At 50.9% G+C, this 16,720-nt stretch overlaps 1 protein-coding gene across 1 annotated transcript in view; it reads right to left on the bottom strand.

Annotated features, from left to right (window-relative positions):
• The window catches only part of PAPPA (pappalysin 1), a 256,529-nt gene that overhangs the window by 50,554 nt on the left and 189,255 nt on the right, over nucleotides 1–16,720 (bottom strand). Inside the window, exons 16-18 of the mRNA XM_036854577.1 lie at nucleotides 11,448–11,658; nucleotides 10,680–10,851; nucleotides 2,164–2,311 (exon numbers count right to left, since the gene is read on the bottom strand). Of these exons, the coding sequence (XP_036710472.1) occupies nucleotides 2,164–2,311; nucleotides 10,680–10,851; nucleotides 11,448–11,658 (531 nt within the window). The remainder of the gene's footprint in view (nucleotides 1–2,163; nucleotides 2,312–10,679; nucleotides 10,852–11,447; nucleotides 11,659–16,720) is intronic.

The raw sequence follows: 16,720 nt of genomic DNA, 5'->3' as shown, positions 1-16,720 counted from the left end.
CAGGGAGGGGCTCAGCCTGCGGGAGGAGGGAGAGCAGGCTGGGGAGTGGGGGAGAGAAGCCTCTCCCCTCCCTCCTCCGGCCACCCCCCCCTCAGTGCCCCAGGCCGCTTCTACTCTCTCAGCTCTCCCCATGCGCCCTCACCTGCCCACCACCCATCCCGGGTCACCGTATTCATAAAACTGGCATCTGCACGGCCGTGGGAGCCATGAGGAGGGGAAGGAGATTCAGGTTCCGATGTCAGACAGACTGCTTTCCCTTTCTGCTCTGACCATGAAAAAGCTCAGTGGGTAAAGCAAGCGCTACCATCACCCCCTCCTCCTACCTCTTGACCATTCTGTGGGCCAGCAGAGAGCCAGGCATTCTGGCTCATTTTCATGTGCCTGTGACAGGTACACACAATACAGGTACAAAGGGGCCACGAGGTGTGCTTGTGTATGTGTGCGCGAGCTACACGTAGGTTTATGGGTGACGGATCTGTGTGGTGCCTCGCTGAAGCGTGCGTGCTAGGCATGGGCTCACCACATGATGTGTGTGTTTGCATCTGGTTGTTAAGCATTTGTGCTTGTTTATTTGTGCCTATATGAATATATGTGCTTGAATGTGTCAGTGGATGCAGACGTGCAGGAGGTCTGTTTTTCATCAGAATTTTTTCTCCCAGGGTTGCTCAAGGCCAGTCATGAGTGTGACTGAGTATTCACGTGCATGCCCTGACTGAGTTGGGGACAGGGACCCCATCACAGACAGAAGTGTCCAGAGCCATGAACACCCCTCAGGGATAATGGAGAGGAGAAAGCCTTGGCCTTGGGATGGAACAGCCAAAGCTACTTGCCATTGCTACACCTGTTGCCCCAACTTTCTAGAAAGCTTATACTGGCAGGCCCTATAACTCCCACCTCTCTGCAACCCTCCTGGTCAGGGTCCTTTGGATCGGTGGCTCGGCAAGATCTTAAAGTACCTCTGGAATCAGCAGGGACAGCAAACATGTCCATGGGTGTTTTCTGACCCGTCCTGGACTAAGACGGAGGGTTGATCCCTACTCTAAGTTCAGGGGAAGAACCTCTGCACTTGGAGGCTACACGTTTCCATCTTTAAAAGGAAGTGGTCAGGCCCCCTCGCGCCTCTGCTCTCCAGCCATGGGCCTCCCTCCTGGACATGAAACGATAGCTCGTTTTACTAGCTGAGGAACACATTGTGTGGCTGGGAATGAGTGTCTGCACAGATAACCTTCTGCTCCAGACACCCCTGGTGACTGTCCCATAAATCACACTGGCCATGAGAAAGGACGTCCAATTCCCTGGGCTTTTCATCATGGTCAATTAGGGAATCAGCCCAAGAGGTCAGTATCACTGCCCTCAACTGAGGTTAGACTCAATGCACACCCAGCTCCCCAGAAAGCCACGGGCCTGTGATTAATGCGTCTGTCCAGACACCTGGTTTCAACCAGGCAAACTCCTGGCATCAAACCCCAGGTTGTCTCCCTTCACTTGGCAAGCTGGCCTATCACCACGCAAATAGTATTCTGAAAACACTATTTATCCTTATTTAGGAGGCAACTGGAATGCCATGGAAAGAACTCAGGCTTTGGAGCAGGAGAGGTTGCAAAGATCCCTTTGAGTCTCAATTTCCTCATCCGCTAAAGGTTATTGAGAGGATACGAGATAATGCCTCTACAGTGCTTCGTGCAGCACTGACCCACAGCCGGTACTACGAATGATCAGCATTACGTAAACGTTAAGATTAACAACAAAGCCTGCCACACTGGACCACTATTGCTTCCCTAAATAGGATGCGTGTTTTCATACCTCCCTCCCTTTGCCTCATGATTCCTTCTGCCTGGAATGCCATTTCTCACCCCACAAGCTCTTGCAAATCCCTGTATAAGCATCCCTTCCTCTGGGAGCCTTCTGTGTCCCCGGAGGCACCGGTCAGCTGTTGTGTACTCCAGCGTAACTGTGCACGCTCACCCAACACTGCTTTGCCAACATCCGTGCCCTGAACTCTCTCTCTGGGAGGACACGGTCTGGTCTCATTCCTCTTCGCTTCCCCAGTGCCTCATGCAAGGTCTCACATAGTACAGCTGCCCAACTCCTTGGCAAAGCGTGAGCCCCGAGCTCCTGAAAGGATGCGCCCTCCCACTGCTCACCCCGACACGCCCGTCGTACCGATGCCGTAGCCTTCAGGGCACTGCAGCTTGAGGTTGCTGTTGAGCTGGTCCGGGGCTGAGCACTGGCCTTGCATCTCCTGGCAGACGTGGAAGGAGCCGCTCCAGGTGCCATCCTTCCGGCAGTGGATGATGTTGCTCCCGCGCCCCTGAACGCCACAGAAGCACAGTCAGGACCAAGAGAGACCCCACCCTCCACAGAAGAAGCCTCTGAGTGTTGCATCTCCCCAGAGCTCTGAAAATGTTAAAAAAACAAGTTCTTAACAGTGGTGGAAACCCAACTGCCCTCAGACAGAGGAACTGTAATATCTCCATTTTACAGACAGGGAAACTGAGGACTCAGTGTGGGAACAGACTTGCTCAAAGCATCCTGGAGAGTTTAACTCCCAGGTTTCCTAAATCTTAGTAGTGCTCTTTCGGAGATTTCAATCGGAGAAATTTGTTCTGCCTGTTTGGTTTTTTCTAACTGAGAAGGTGGGGCCCATGTGCACCCCCAACGTGTACTGTGAGTAAACATGGGTCCTGGAGCTGTCTGGAAGGAGACAGGCATACGCCAAGGCTCGTTTCCTCTCAATCGATGAGAAAGCGTCACAGGCCAGGGCTCTGCCATGTGCTAAGCAGGCAACCTTGGCTCTGCTGAGGAGCTTTCTCTTCCAGGGCTTCCCTCCTCTCCTTCCCCTTCCCTTCCTTCTTTCTGCTCCATTCCATTCCAGCAATAATGGCACCGAGAGGGTGGTGGGGGGATACTTCCATCTGTGCCCTCCCCCCTGATTCTTTAAAATAGGCAACGTTTCCCATTTCTCAATCTTCTGCAAAGTCACGGGCAAATGCAGCCTGCAGACGTGGTCCTTCCTCCAAACCGCTTTGCACGTCTAAGATTCTAACGGGAGGTGTCCAGCTTTGTCGAAATTTCAGAACCACCCTTAAATCCAAAGATTGTTTCTTTAGTGCCCACTCTGGGTTCAGGACCGTGGGGTCGTGAGATGAAGTGAGCCAGTGTGAGCCCCAGGAAGCTGGGAGGAAAGACAGTCCCGTGAGCCGCCAGCCACGCCAGCGTGACCGTGCTCAGTGACTGCGCTGTGTGCACCTGGCGAGAATAACCAGATGTGAGGGGAAATCTGGGAAGGCCTCTGAGAGGAGGTGACATACGGAAAAGAGTTCTCAAGATTCTGTGTGGAATCAGGCAGAACAGGGAGGGAAGGACATCTGTGGAAGGCCAAAGGGCAGGTGCAAGTTCGGGAGGGAGGGAGTCGGGGAGGATGAGCTGGTACAGCAGGTAAGGTGTGGAGCCTCAAACAGCCGCTTATGGAGTCTGGACCCTACCCCTGGGAACTGAGAACCACGGGTAGTCTCTGCACAGTGGGGCCTCCTGTGTGAGAACAAGCTGTATATCGTCTCCCTCTTTCACATTTAGGATGAGAAGAGAAACTCTACATGAGGCCAGAGCAGCTGACCACGCTCCACCAATGAAAATGTCGGCAGAATGGCTCCCATGCCCTTCAGCTGCCACTCAAGCCCCTGCGTCTGGCCTCCAGAGCCCTCAGAGCCTTAACTCTGCCTGATCCTCCAGCTCCCTGCTCCCCACGGCACTACCGCTAACCTTGAACTCCATCAATTGCCTGCATTCTTGAATGCACCACGTGAGGTGTCACACAGCCGTGCTTCTCCTTCTGTCTGCTCTGTCCCTCTCCCCTGCCCTCTTGCCCAAACACCGGCACAGACCTTTTCTGGCACAAGCCATCCTGTCCTAATGCCACCCCGGTCTTGCAGAGAACACTACCTGAAGGTCTGTGACACCCACTGCCTCTTTATCATCTGCTCCCTCCTAGACGATGAGCTCCTTAATCATCCCTGCGTCCCCAGGGCCTTCCACAACACTTAACAGGTCCTGGCCTTCGGTCCATTCATTCGTCACTCAGTATTTTTGTTCACTCAAGAACTGTTTAACAAAATATGGAGTCAACAGGTGACAGTTACGGAAGGAATTTGTTTAAAACACAAGAAGAGAAATGAATGCATGAATCAAGAAATGAGTAAATGAAGAAATGAATGAATACGGGAATAAATGAATGAGCGCACACGTGAGAAAATACACTCTTGGAAAGGGCTGATGGCAGGCTGAAGCTCCCGTGTCTGACGAAACAGCTGCAAGGAGGGGGTTTACAGAGAAAGGGGGCCCCTCTCTGGGCCTCACGTGGACCAGCATGAGGAGGGTCCAGCTGTGGTGGAAGCCTCTGTGGCCACGGAGAAGGGTGGCCCATCCCGAGCACGCAGCTGTGGGATGATTGCTGAGTCCACCCAGAGGTTCCATGTGAGCTCAGGGAAAGTGTAGGCAGCTTCGTGTGGCTTCAGAGAACCCCGACTCTCCCTCCCAGAGCCCCAGGCCCCGTGATTCTGCTGGGCCCTCATGGGAGTAGGAAACTGACCCCAATTTCCTGGAGCCTTGGCCTGGGCCTATGATGCATTTGGCCTCCAGCCCCTGAAGGGCTGCAGACCTCAGCACTATGTGGGCCAGAGCTGGCTGGAGAGCTCGGTTTGCAACAGAGAATGTATTAGAACTGACTGGAATCTGCTCAGGGAATTTCAGACTGGGGAGGCTCCACTATAGAAGGTGGGAGCGTAAAGGTATTGGTCTTGCTACCTCTTGACTCTCTCCCTCCTGCCCAGTTCATCGGACACTTCCTGCTGCTGACTAAATCGGCGTTACAGGGGACGGAATCCTTCTGGACTGGACTTTCAAACAAGGCTTACTTGAGGGCTGGCAGTCCAGGGCGGGCTTCTACAGTGGAACCCAGATGACGTGTCCAGCCCCATCTCTTGCTACACACAAGCCCTTCCTGCTAGTCTGTGGTCACCTGTCTCTCCTGCGCACTTCTCTTGCTTCCCACCACCATACCTTTGCCCCTACTGTGCCCTCTGCACGGCAGACCTTCTGGAGCCTCTCCCGATTTTCGAATCCTCCTTTGGGAATAGATTTTGGTGCACTCAGGGCTGCCTACCACCTGGTGCAGACCCTCAGAGTAGATCCATGACGCTGAATCTAGTTTGATCAGAGATGACCTGACATTGAGGATCCAATCTGGGAAGACCAGAGACCACAGAGCAGGGGACCCACTGTGTGTACTTGGCTCCAAGTGCACAGTGCTGCACGCCAGGGTGAAAATTCTCACCAGGGGGCTGAGCATCCCTCAGCAAAGCATTTTGCCTCTCTGTGCCCGTGCATCCATCTGTAAAAAAGCATACTGTGCTCTCTCGACCCCTCTTTAGCTACACAGGTCCACAAAGAGCCGAAGGCATATAATATAGTATCAAATACCTATTATGTGCCAAGTGTTCTACGCACATTTAAAAATGCTTTTAACAATGTAGTTAGTGTAGAAATTATGTCCCTTTTACAGATTTGGAAACTGAGGCTCAGCTAGGAAGTGAAAGATGAGTTTTTAAATGATATTGGTGTAATGGTTAAGAGTATGGACTTAAGCCAGCTGCCCAGGTTCAAATCCCATCTCTGCAACTTTCCTACTGTGTAGACTTGGGGAAGTTCCTTAACTTCTCTCTGCCTCAGTTTCCTCAACTGTTAAATAAGCCTGCAGTTCACGGCCTGAGAAAGTCACCGCGAGGATTAAGTGAGTTAGGTTACGTGAAGCATTTAGAGCTTAACACACACATCAAGCTCTCGAGGGGTTAGCTGAGCTCTTTAACCACCCTGTTGCACTGTCTCTAAGGGAACTTCAGAATCAGCCCAAGCATCACCCACATTTTAGAAATGGCAGCCACCAAAATAGGGAGGCAGCAGGTCCAAGTCACGGAGGTCATCGGGGCCAGAACCAGACCTCTTCCTGTAAGCCTCTGAGCTTTACTACAATGCAGGGGAGGGGAGGTGGGGAGGAAAGGCTGGGGGATGAGTGGAGAGGGAGACCTAGACTTTTTCTACTTAGCAGAAATGAAAATAAACAAAATAATGGCAGAGAGAAACATGGTAACGTCAGAGCAAGGCAGAACCGCAAGGTGCAGTGCAGGATATAAACAGTTAAGCTTTGGAGGCAGCCTGACCTAACAACTGGGGTCTCAGTTCTACCTGGACTTCCTAGTTGTATAAGGTGGGCAAGCCACTGTACCTCACTGAACCACATCTTCCTCATCTTCAAAATGGGACAGTAATGCCAGATGCTGTGGGGCTTAAATGAAGTAGTCTGTGTGAAGCACTGAGCCCAGACTGAAATGTAGTAAATGCTCAATAAATCACAGCTGCTGTTCACTCTTTGCCTACGTGTCCAGTCAATGGCCTTACATGCATTTTGCTTCCTCCCAGTGAGATACAGGGGTGACACGCAGCTCCAGGAGTAAGGATGGGCAGAAAATGAGGCTTGTGCAATGACTTGGTTAGGAGATCTGAGACTCTGTGCCAGATCTGACTCTGCTGGTATCAGTAACTGGCTGTGTGACTTGAGGTACGTTGCTTCCCCTCTCTGGGCTCCAGTGGTCCCATCTATAAGGTAAGGGGGTTGCAGTAGAAAAATCTCTTGAGGTCTGGCCCACCTCCAACATCACATGGGCCTGGGATGTCTCTGACTTCCTCTAGGAAGCCCTGCGTTCTCGGGCAAGCACGTGACAACCCTGAAACTAGAAGCTGCCCCTGCTCCGGGAGGCATTATACATATGAGAGCTGTGCTGTGTCCAGAGCAGACCCAGAAAGGCAGGGCCAGCTGCACACCACTAGTGGCAGAAAGGCTTTTACATCCTTCCTCTGTGACCCGTGCAAAGAACTGGGTGCGTTCCTGGCCCCACTCCCACCCGTCCTCTCTGGCTCCCGCTGCGTTGCTGAAGTCCACCGCTGAGTGCATTGCTTCCTTCCGAAAGCACCTTCAGCTTCTTCCTCTCCTGCTGCAGCCCCTGTGCATGCATCTCCCACAGACCCTGCCCCCATCCCAAGACAGCCCACTCCCCTAATCACCTACAAAGCCCCCCACGGCGCTTCTCACTGTGCTGTCACCTCGGACAGCTCAGGAGCATCTGAGTTGGATTAAATGCTGAGACAATTAGCACTTCTCCCCAGTCGCCTGGAGATGGAATCCCTGTCCTTTGCCACTCGCCTGCCCTGGAAATGTCTGGAGACAGTGGGAAAAGCAGGGCCCTGGAGCCAGTCATCACCACCTACTAACTCATAACCGTGGGCAAGAGCTTGGCTTCACAAGCTCTTTCTTCCCTTATCTGCAAAATGGGCATGTTGCTTCTTTTTTCAGAAGTTTATTATGAGGTGTCAAAGTGAGAGAAAATCCGTGGTTTCAGTTTGGCAGTCAGGAAATACTTAAAAAAAATTTTTTTTAAAGCTGTTATTGTTAAGGTTCTCTGTCTTGGTTTACAGGGATAATAACACTATAAATTCTAGAGCTGAACTGTTCAATATGGTAGCCACTATACAAGTGTGGCGGTTTACATTTAAATTTGAATGATTTAAAATTAAGTAAAATGTAATATTTAGCTGTTCAGTCACTTAGCCGTGTTTCAAGCGGTCCATAGCCACACATGGCTGGAGCCCACCATACTGCACAGCGCAAACATGGAACATTTCCATCACAGCAGAAGGTTCTACGGCGTAGTGTTCATCTAGAGAGTCTATATATTCTACAGGTTTATGTGAGCAAGAGGTCAGGTTCCTATAGTTCCTATTGGTCTCCCCAACCTAAATCCTGGCCTAATGCATGATGGTTGACTTTCTGGGGCTAGCTACCGACAGAGGGCTAACTTTCAAGCCATTGCCTTGGTTTCCAGGTTCTGTAAGAGCCCACGTGGCACATCATGAGGCATGTGGCATCTCTCCACTAGAAGTGACCTGAAAGGCAGGCTAGTTCACTTGTGCCTTCCACAAGGCTGCCATGCATGGTGGCATAGGTTGTACGCTCTACAATTCCAGGGGTTACTCATAGACATGCCTTACTTTCATTACCTCATTTAACCCTCACAAATAAACTGTTAAGGTAGGTAGCATTATTTCCCCTCCCCCATTTTATGAATGAGGAAACTGAAGCTTAAAGAGTTAAACAACTTGCCCAAGTCCTCCAGCTAGTAAGTGGTGAAGCCAGGACCAGATCCAGCATCATACTGGCTCCCAAGGAATGAATGAAGTCGAGGTTAGATTTGCTAATTTGCTTTTAGGGGCAGTGGGAAGGAGTATGTGAACCTCCCCTGCAACAGCCCCTGTCCTCTCTCGCCAGGATCTGGAACTTGTTTGGAAAGCAAAGAATTCTCGCTCCACACAAGCTGTTTGATTCAAGATACTCTGTGCCGTACGTTTCAGCTGTGCTTACAGGCAGCAAGAGGGGATCTGAGGTGAATACTAGATTTGGCTCTCAGGCCCCTGGTCTGAGGGTAGAGGAAATTCATTTGCAGTACAAACTAGAAACGTCAATTGTATTAGGAGCCCATTTGGCATGCGTTCCCTCATTCTTTTAGCCGGCGAGCAATACCCTGCTCCTTTGTGTCTGGCCTCTCTGCCAGTTGCCAAACAGAACTGCTTGAGTCGTCTGATAAATTTACATTTTCCTCTCCTTTAAATACAAACTGGCCATGAAAGGTACTTGGCAGGCCGCAGGCAGACTGGGTTTCGGTTTGGTAACGTGACCACGGCCAGAATATTATTCGGCTCAGCAGTTCTGGTAACTGTTAGCAACAGTCTTATGTAAGGGAGCGAGAGGGGAGTTGATCGGCTGCGTGAGGCCGTGGTGATCTCTGGCCTTTGCTTGTTCTCGGCACTGGCTTCTGTTTCCCCGGCAGCCGGGGATGGGAAGGACTCGGGTACACAGACATCCCTGAGTTTTTCAGGTAGTGCCTATTGGATTCAGTCTGTCCACAGCTGGGGGGGACCTGGGTTCCGATTCTGACTCAGCCGACACCAGCTATGTCACCCTGGGTGGGTGAGTGACTCTCTCATCTGGAAAATGAGGAGACTGGCCTGCATGCTCACGGCAGCTCTTTCTCAAGCCCGGTCACTTCCTGAGCACCTATTAGGTGCCTGGCACTGTCCCAAGTGCTGAAAACACAGGGAAGATGAAAACTGTGGTCAGGCATTTCAGAACCTGGCGGGGGGAATGTGAAATGAATTACAATGCAGTGTGGTCGATGCTGTGAATGGGGGGACCCCCTAGGAGGGGCACGGAGCCCACAGTGGAAGGGTCAGGAAAAGGTCCTTGGAAGGAGGGCTACCTGGGCTGAATTGTGAAGGATGGTTAGGAGTGAGGTGGCTGGATAAGGTGACAGGGGCTTTTTCACAGAGAATGCCCAGGTGAAGGGGAGATCCGTCTTACTGCTGATGGGGGAGACGTCCTGAACGCGCAGGTGGGATTTATCCTAAGGGAGATGGGGGTCGCTGGTTCACAAAGGGCTTTGAGCGGGGGAACTGTTATGATCACATCTGTGCTCTCAACAAACCACTCTGGCTGAAATGCGAACAGTACACTGGAGAGAGGCAAGGAGAAAGCAGGGAGATGGTCAGGAAGCTGCATGGCGGCCCGGGAGAGCGAAGCTGGTGGCCTGAGTCAGGGTGGTGGCACTGGAGACACGTGAGAACAGTTCAGGAGCTGACTGAGAGAGAGGACGGGTAGGACTTGGTGGCCACTTGGATGTGGGAGCGGGAGTGAGAGGGGTTGAGGATGTTGCTTTGACAGCGTCTGGCGTTTGGTAGATGCTAATAAAGACTAAGGACTGACAGGGGGAGAAACCTGCACTGGGGCCCAGCTGGCTGAGCCCTGGCCTTGCACACGTGTGAGCCATGGGGCTTGAGGCGTCAGCCCTAAAGGGTTGGTTCTCTCGGGGGTGGGGCTCCTTGTGGGCTCAAGTCTTCTTTGGAGCCAGCTGGCTCCTCATCCTCTTTCCCATTCTTGATTCCCTACCCGTCTTAGTGGGCGGAGGTGGGGGAGTATGTGTCAGGAGGAAGGAAAACGCGGTCACAGAAGTCCCTCCGCAGGGCCGGCAGGAGTGTTGGACTCTGTCTCAGTTACATGTGGATTGAGATAAAATTCCATCTCCCTCTGTCCTTCCTTCTTCCACGGTATCCTCAAAACTGTCCATCTAGTCTAAATACGGTTCCCTTTCTCTTTATGCTTGAGGAGCCAACTGACGTCTCAAGATAGTGAAAGTCATGATTTTAAGTATTTCAGGGACCAACATAAGTGGTGATGGTGGTAGAAAGTTGGCAAAACAGCCTTGGTCACTCCTTAACTCGGATCGACTTCATACACTGGGATTCCACACATGATTTCTTTCACAGGCGTTCAGAGCTAAGAATCTCTGAACCAGTAAAAGGCAGTGATACAGGTAGGACAACACGGCTCAGAGAGATTACAAAGAAAGATGGCGAGAACCCAGCTCCTTACGTCTGCACTGCTGACGTTGCGATTACACACTCCAGGCATCCGCAGAGAGTCGCCTAGCGGGCGTGGTTCTTAAAACACTGGCCGGTCTTTGGTAAGCAGAGAGGAGCGGGACCTAAGTATAGACCTCAAGTTCAAGGAGTCTCACCTGGGTGGCATCGCTGTCTTCACACTTGACCCTGCACTCGCTGTTGAACTGGAAGCCGTCCGTGCACTGGTACAGCCCGTGGAACTTCGGTGGAGGAGGGTCACACGTCACAGGGACACAAGCCCCCTCCTGCCAGCTGCCGTCCTGGGTGCACTGGGTCTTGAAGGCCCGCCTTCAAGGAAGAGATAAAAGAAGAGACATCTCAAGGACCCGACGGCTGGAGCCGTGCTCTGCACCCACGTTTCTCTGGAGCCGGCTGGCCTCACGCCTCCCTTTCCCCTTCCTGATTCCCCGCCTGCCCTGCTGGGTGGTAGGGGTTAAGGTAAACGTTCCTCTCTCAGGGCCAAGCAAGAGTTACCTGTGGACTGAAATAAAATTCAAGCCCTGCTGGCCCATCTCCTCTGATGGATCCTGGCGCAAGGATGGTATCAATACCCACCATTTGCTATACACCAGGCGCTTTGCAAGCGCTTTACATATATATCTTCGTTCATTTTTCACAGCAGTCTTGTGTGGTAACTGTTACTATCATCCCCATCTTATTGCTGAAAAACAGAGGCCCAGAGAAGTGAAGTCACTTGCCTGAGGGCACACAGCCAGCAGGCAGTTGTTAACAATATCCTCCTAGATTCCAGCCGCCAAAGAGAATGGGAGGAATGGTGGGTATTGTCTCTAGCAGAGAAGTGAGCACTTCCTTCTAACCAGACAGCCAGACCTGGCTCTCCTCCCCCCAGGCACCTGTGAGTTTGCCTTTGCAGCCCCACTTACTTCTTTGACTTCCGGGAGGAGCCGGGCACGTGGTATCCGGGTCTGCACTTGTACTTGCAGAAAGAGCCCACCTTGTGCTTGTTCTCCCGGCAGCGGGCCGTCTGGAGGTCTGCGTTGGGCACCGGGGGTGGAGCCAGGCACAGGAGCTCGCACAGGGCCTCTGGGAAGGACCACAGCCCGTCCTCCATGCAGGTCAGGAGACTGTTGTTGCCTGGAGGACACAGGCAGGCAGGGTTAGCGGGGGGTGGGTGGGGTCGGGATGGGGAGGGTGGTCTCTGATAGCCCAATTCAAGCACTGCCTGGACTGAAGCCAACGTGAAGAACCAGAGGATCGCTCACATATAATTCCAGAACCTTCCACTTACAACTGAAGAACCTAGGGAGAGAAAGAGCTGCCACAAAAACAAAGGAGATGTAACTCGGGGAGTGACGTACCCCATGTCTACAGTGAATTAAAATTCAAGGCTCCTGACTCTTGATTCTGAAACCTCTTATACTGCATAGAAAAGAGAACTCCATAATCCTTCAATCCATCCTCCCTCCTTTGCCATGGACATTCGAGCCCAGAGGTGAAGGCACTTGCCCTCTCATAATTGGCAGAGCAAGCTCCTATCAGAATCATCTCCGACCTCTGGGATCAGTGTGCTGTGTGACCTCTAGCTGCCACTCCCTCTCTGAGCCGTGTACCCCTGTATTTGTCCTAGCCCCCCTTATGCCTGGAAGTGAGAGCGTTGTGGTATCTGGAGGTTTGATCTTCTTTTCAGGCCCCAGTATTCGGTGAAGCTTTGCCAAAGCGGCTGAGAAATGAGCACGTCCCCCATAGCCCGTGCCAGCTCCAATAGACGTGCTGATTGCCATCGGGAAGCCGGCCTGATGGGGAACGTTACACATGAAAGTAAAACACGGGGACTCAGGCTTTTCACTGCCAGGTCATATATTATCGATACACAGCCTGCCCCAAACCTCCCCAAGACAATTAGAGACGGACCTGAAACTTGGATCTCTCAACCAAACTCTCCTCTTCCCCGTTATTCTTGAAAGGTGTTGACAACTAGGACTGGAATCACATGGGAGGCTCCGGGATTGGGAAGTTGGAGGGGTGACTGGGATGAAACTGACATTTACTGATCATTTACGACGTACTGAGTACTTCTGCTACGTGATCTCGTTTATTCTCACCACAGTGCTCTTGGTAGGATGACTCCCGTTTGGAAACAGAGACTTAAGAGAGACAAGTGACTTGACCAAGTTCTCCTGGTTAGTAAAAGACGAAAGTGGGGTTTAAAGCTGATTCTGTGGTTTTTAATGGCAAGTTGGCTATACTTGCTCAGCAGAGCTCTCAGGATCTATTCTGAGAGAGCCAAGCCCCAAGTCTCCTATCTACAGAGAGAAAGCAAATGCTCCTGCCTTTCAGGGTGATGAGAAGATAAGATGAAACAACATTTATGAACTGTGCTGTCAAATTCCTTATTTGCTTCTTCTCTCCCGCCTTCCCTCCCTTCTTATTTTCCTCACCTCCTCCCTCTCTCCCTCCTAAACTTTGCCTTCAGTAGCAGACCTGAAAGGACCACAGGGGTCGCATGGAAGGCTTCATTCATTCAACAAGCATCTATTTAGTGCCTACTATGTGCCAGCTACTCTTGTCTACGTTGGGACAGCGCAGTGAACAAAACAAAACCCAAACCCTGCCCTCTTGGAGCTTATGTTCTAGTGGAATAGGGACGAACACATAAAAATATCCTTAAAAAGCAAACTACTTAGTAGGCTAGAAGGTGGGAAGTACTATGGAGAGAAATAAAGCATGAAAAAGAAGAAAGGTGGGAGGGCATGTAGGCTCCTCTGTTGCTTCTCTCCCCGTTCACTTTCTTCTTTCTCCTCCTGTGTCTGTGTGAGTTATCTGGGGAGTACAAGACAGTTTAGGGTCTGCAAGCCCCACAGAGGATTCCACGTTGATAAACTGTGACACCGCAAACTACAGATATTTCTACGTCAAGTAAAAAGAAAAAAGGGTGTGGAAGGATGACTCATTTGGCTTCCACAGAAGCAGAGAGGGCTCCAGAATACCAGAGACCATAAACTGCTTTTTCGCTTGGCCCTTGTGACGGGGCCAGTGTTTGGGAGAGCCCCGGCTTAGCAAGCACTTAGCGGGGAGGGGAGTGACAAAAGATAAGGGAAGCACACCTTCTCTAAATTTCCCAAGAAGGATAAAATACCTCTGGAAAAAGGGCTGAGGTGCTTTAAAAGTACACCCTACCAGCTATGCAAATCATAGATCGCGAAGTGGAAGTCATGGTTCCTTTGTGGCAAACTAACATAAAAATCGCAAAATGTTAATCAAGAGAGAAAATGCAAACCAGAAATGTACATTCTGGGAGAGGGTAAATAGGAGTTAGCCGTGTACCACAGTCAAAAGAAGAAGCACGCTAAAGCAGGAACCGGTGATTCAGGACCATGGACATGCCCCACCTCACAGCAAGCACTGAACTGTGCAGAATCAGCATTTCCACGCCCTAGCTGTGGCCGCCACCCTGCAGCCGCCCTGGGGCTTTGCAGAAAGTAGGGTAGGACACCGCTGTCCATGCCCTGCCCTCGTCCCCTTGGCTCTGACCTCTATACGCTGAAGGATGCCTACCGCACCTGCAGCCATCTGTCACTGGAGGCCTTTTGTTCTGACCAGGCAGGCTCTGCTGCACACAGGGCAAGCTCACAGCACTGAGGTGTCAGTGCTCCTGGAAGCAGCACTCAACCAGGGAAGGAGCTGCGGCATTAACAAGACAGTTTCCAGAGGAATGTTCTACCCTGTCTCCCACTCTTCCCCGGCGGGACTAAGCTCCAGCTGCCCACAGAGGTAACGGGCATTAGAAGAGATCCTGACGCTTCTATCATTTCCCTTGCCTCCTTTTCTCATTCCTCTCCCTGTGTTTCCTGGGAGAACATGACTCAGGACACGAGGTGAAGGCATTTCTGAGCCTGGAATCCCCGGTTGAGGGGAAGAGTGCCGATGTCAGAGACGGTGTCAGAAAGTTACGTGACCCTGTACTTTTGTTTGTTCATCTTTTAAAGTCAGGAAAATGAATCTTGTTCAGCCTGTCTACAGGCTAAGGAAATTTCAATCTCTAGTGAGTATTAAAATAATTATAAATGTACTGTCAAAAGAAATATATCTTTTTTTATTATTGTATTTTGAAGAGTATCTAGAAGACCACATTTCTTTGAGAGTGCCTTTAAGATTGAAATTAACCTAGAGTAGAATACAAGGAGGGAAATGCCAGGAGACCTATGTCTGGTTTTCTTATTGCCTTGTATACGGTGTTGGCATTGCCCACATCCTAAGGTCTGGGACTTGGTCTTGTTTCTTCTTTTATTCCCAGAACCTACCCTGTGGCAAGCACACAGGAAGCCCTCAGTATCCATTTGTTAAATGCGTGGAGTATTATGAATCTACGTGTGACCTTGAACAAGTCACCTAACCTCTCTGTCCCTAAACCAAAGCCGTCTTTAAGTTCTTGCCCAGCTCTAATATTTTAGGATGTGGAAGGATATTGGCCACTGTATTAAGAAAACAAAAATGCAGCTAGCTGGACCAGGATAAGGACAAACCAGCACTCAGGAGGTTGCATTAACCAAAGGTAGAACTGGGAGGAGATTCAGCTTCTTTGCTCCTGTTAAGAAACAGACCTTGACAGAAGTGACAGCTCAAGAAGAAGAAGAAGAACAAGGAAGACAAATAGAGAAGAGGCCTCACCCAGTGCTAGGGCTGCATAAAGTCAGGGAGAAGCTGAGGCAGGAGAAATGGAGGTACCAAGAGAAGCATGCAATCATCTGCCAATTTTAGTCCTGAAAGCACATTTCTAGGCTCCTAGAATCCCAAGGAGTTAAAGAGAAAATCTGAGCTGGGCTTGGCAGTCCCAGAAAGCATCATTTGCTCAGTAAAACTGGGCTCTCTCAGCTCCAGCCTGGGTGAGTCAGATTACATTTTGATTATTTAATTGTCCATTTCCCCCCCTTAAATGTCTGAAAGGAATTCTACCAATAGCTGTCTGTAATTGAGTCTATGAGGCAGGCCTAGGAAGAATTACTGGCGCCATCTCCTTGATCCTCCTAATAACCCAATTTGTCATTAATCCCATTTTGTAGGTGAGAAAAGTGAGTCCCTGAGTGGGAAAGTGAGCTGCTCAAACTACAGCTGGGGCTCACTCCAGGTCTGTCTGACTCCTGCGTGCTCTCTTGGCCCCGCTACAGAGCTTGCACCCAAGAGCATGGCCAAAGAGGAACTGCTGCCTAGAGAAAACCTCATGGAATCAGGAATGTGGACGAGTGGAGTATCCCAAAATCAAAACCAGTCACAGAGTAAGATTTCACCACTCCCTCCCCTTCCCCGCTGTCCAGAACGGTGTCTCTCACTTCCAAATTTCTTTACCAAGAGGCCCCCCGTATGTTAGACACAAAGAAAAAGAATGTGCTAAGATGCAGTCACAGACAGGGATAATTGATGGAGAATGTCCTAAGAAGAGGGAGCAAAGAGGCTGGAATGTTGGACACCTGCCATATAGGAGGGGCTGGGGAATGCAAAAGTGGGATTGTTTCACCAGGTTGCTGGGAACGGCGCCCCTAGCAAGAGGGCACCATTTCTAGGGTCAGGACCCCTGGGTGACCTTCTGGCCCCAGTGCTGATGGTAAGTGATACGTGACCTTGCATAAATGCCTTCCTCTCTTGGACCTCAGGTTCTGCACTGCACAGTGAAATGATTAGCCTTGGTGACCTCTAGGCTTCTCCCAGCTCTGCCCTCTGTTTCAGCGTTCTAAACCATGAGGGGCATGGTTTAGAAAAGGCCAAAGGGATTCTGGGGCAGCAGCTAAGAACCCTGAAGTACGACTAGGCTTGACTCCTGAAGCTTGAGCGACCACTCAGCGTGGAGTGGAGTTGGGGTGAGGCAGTGAGGGAGACGGGAAGAATTCTCTAAGACATAAAACTGCTGCTTGGTCTGTACTCTTATCACTGGTCATATCTAAAGGCGGCTTAGTAAGCAGCTGCGTGATCTTGAACGAGTTTCTTCTCCACAGTGCTCCTCAGCTCCCCAGGAAGGATTTGAGTAGTACTTTGTCATTAGCACCTAGTGGTGGTCTGGACCCAGGGACATCCCAGACCCTGTTATCTCCAAAGTAGGAGAATGATAAGAGGAAGAAAGCAGCATTCTCTTACGAGTGGTATGAGAATTCCTCTTTGGGGGTGACCCCTGTTTTTATGAGGAAGATGCCCTGATGAGACCCTT

The sequence above is a fragment of the Balaenoptera musculus genome, chromosome 6 (assembly GCF_009873245.2).
Source record: "Balaenoptera musculus isolate JJ_BM4_2016_0621 chromosome 6, mBalMus1.pri.v3, whole genome shotgun sequence".
NCBI classification, from domain to species: domain Eukaryota; kingdom Metazoa; phylum Chordata; class Mammalia; order Artiodactyla; family Balaenopteridae; genus Balaenoptera; species Balaenoptera musculus.
Note: the sequence above shows the minus strand (reverse complement) of the source record. Positions and strands in the feature narration are given on the sequence as shown.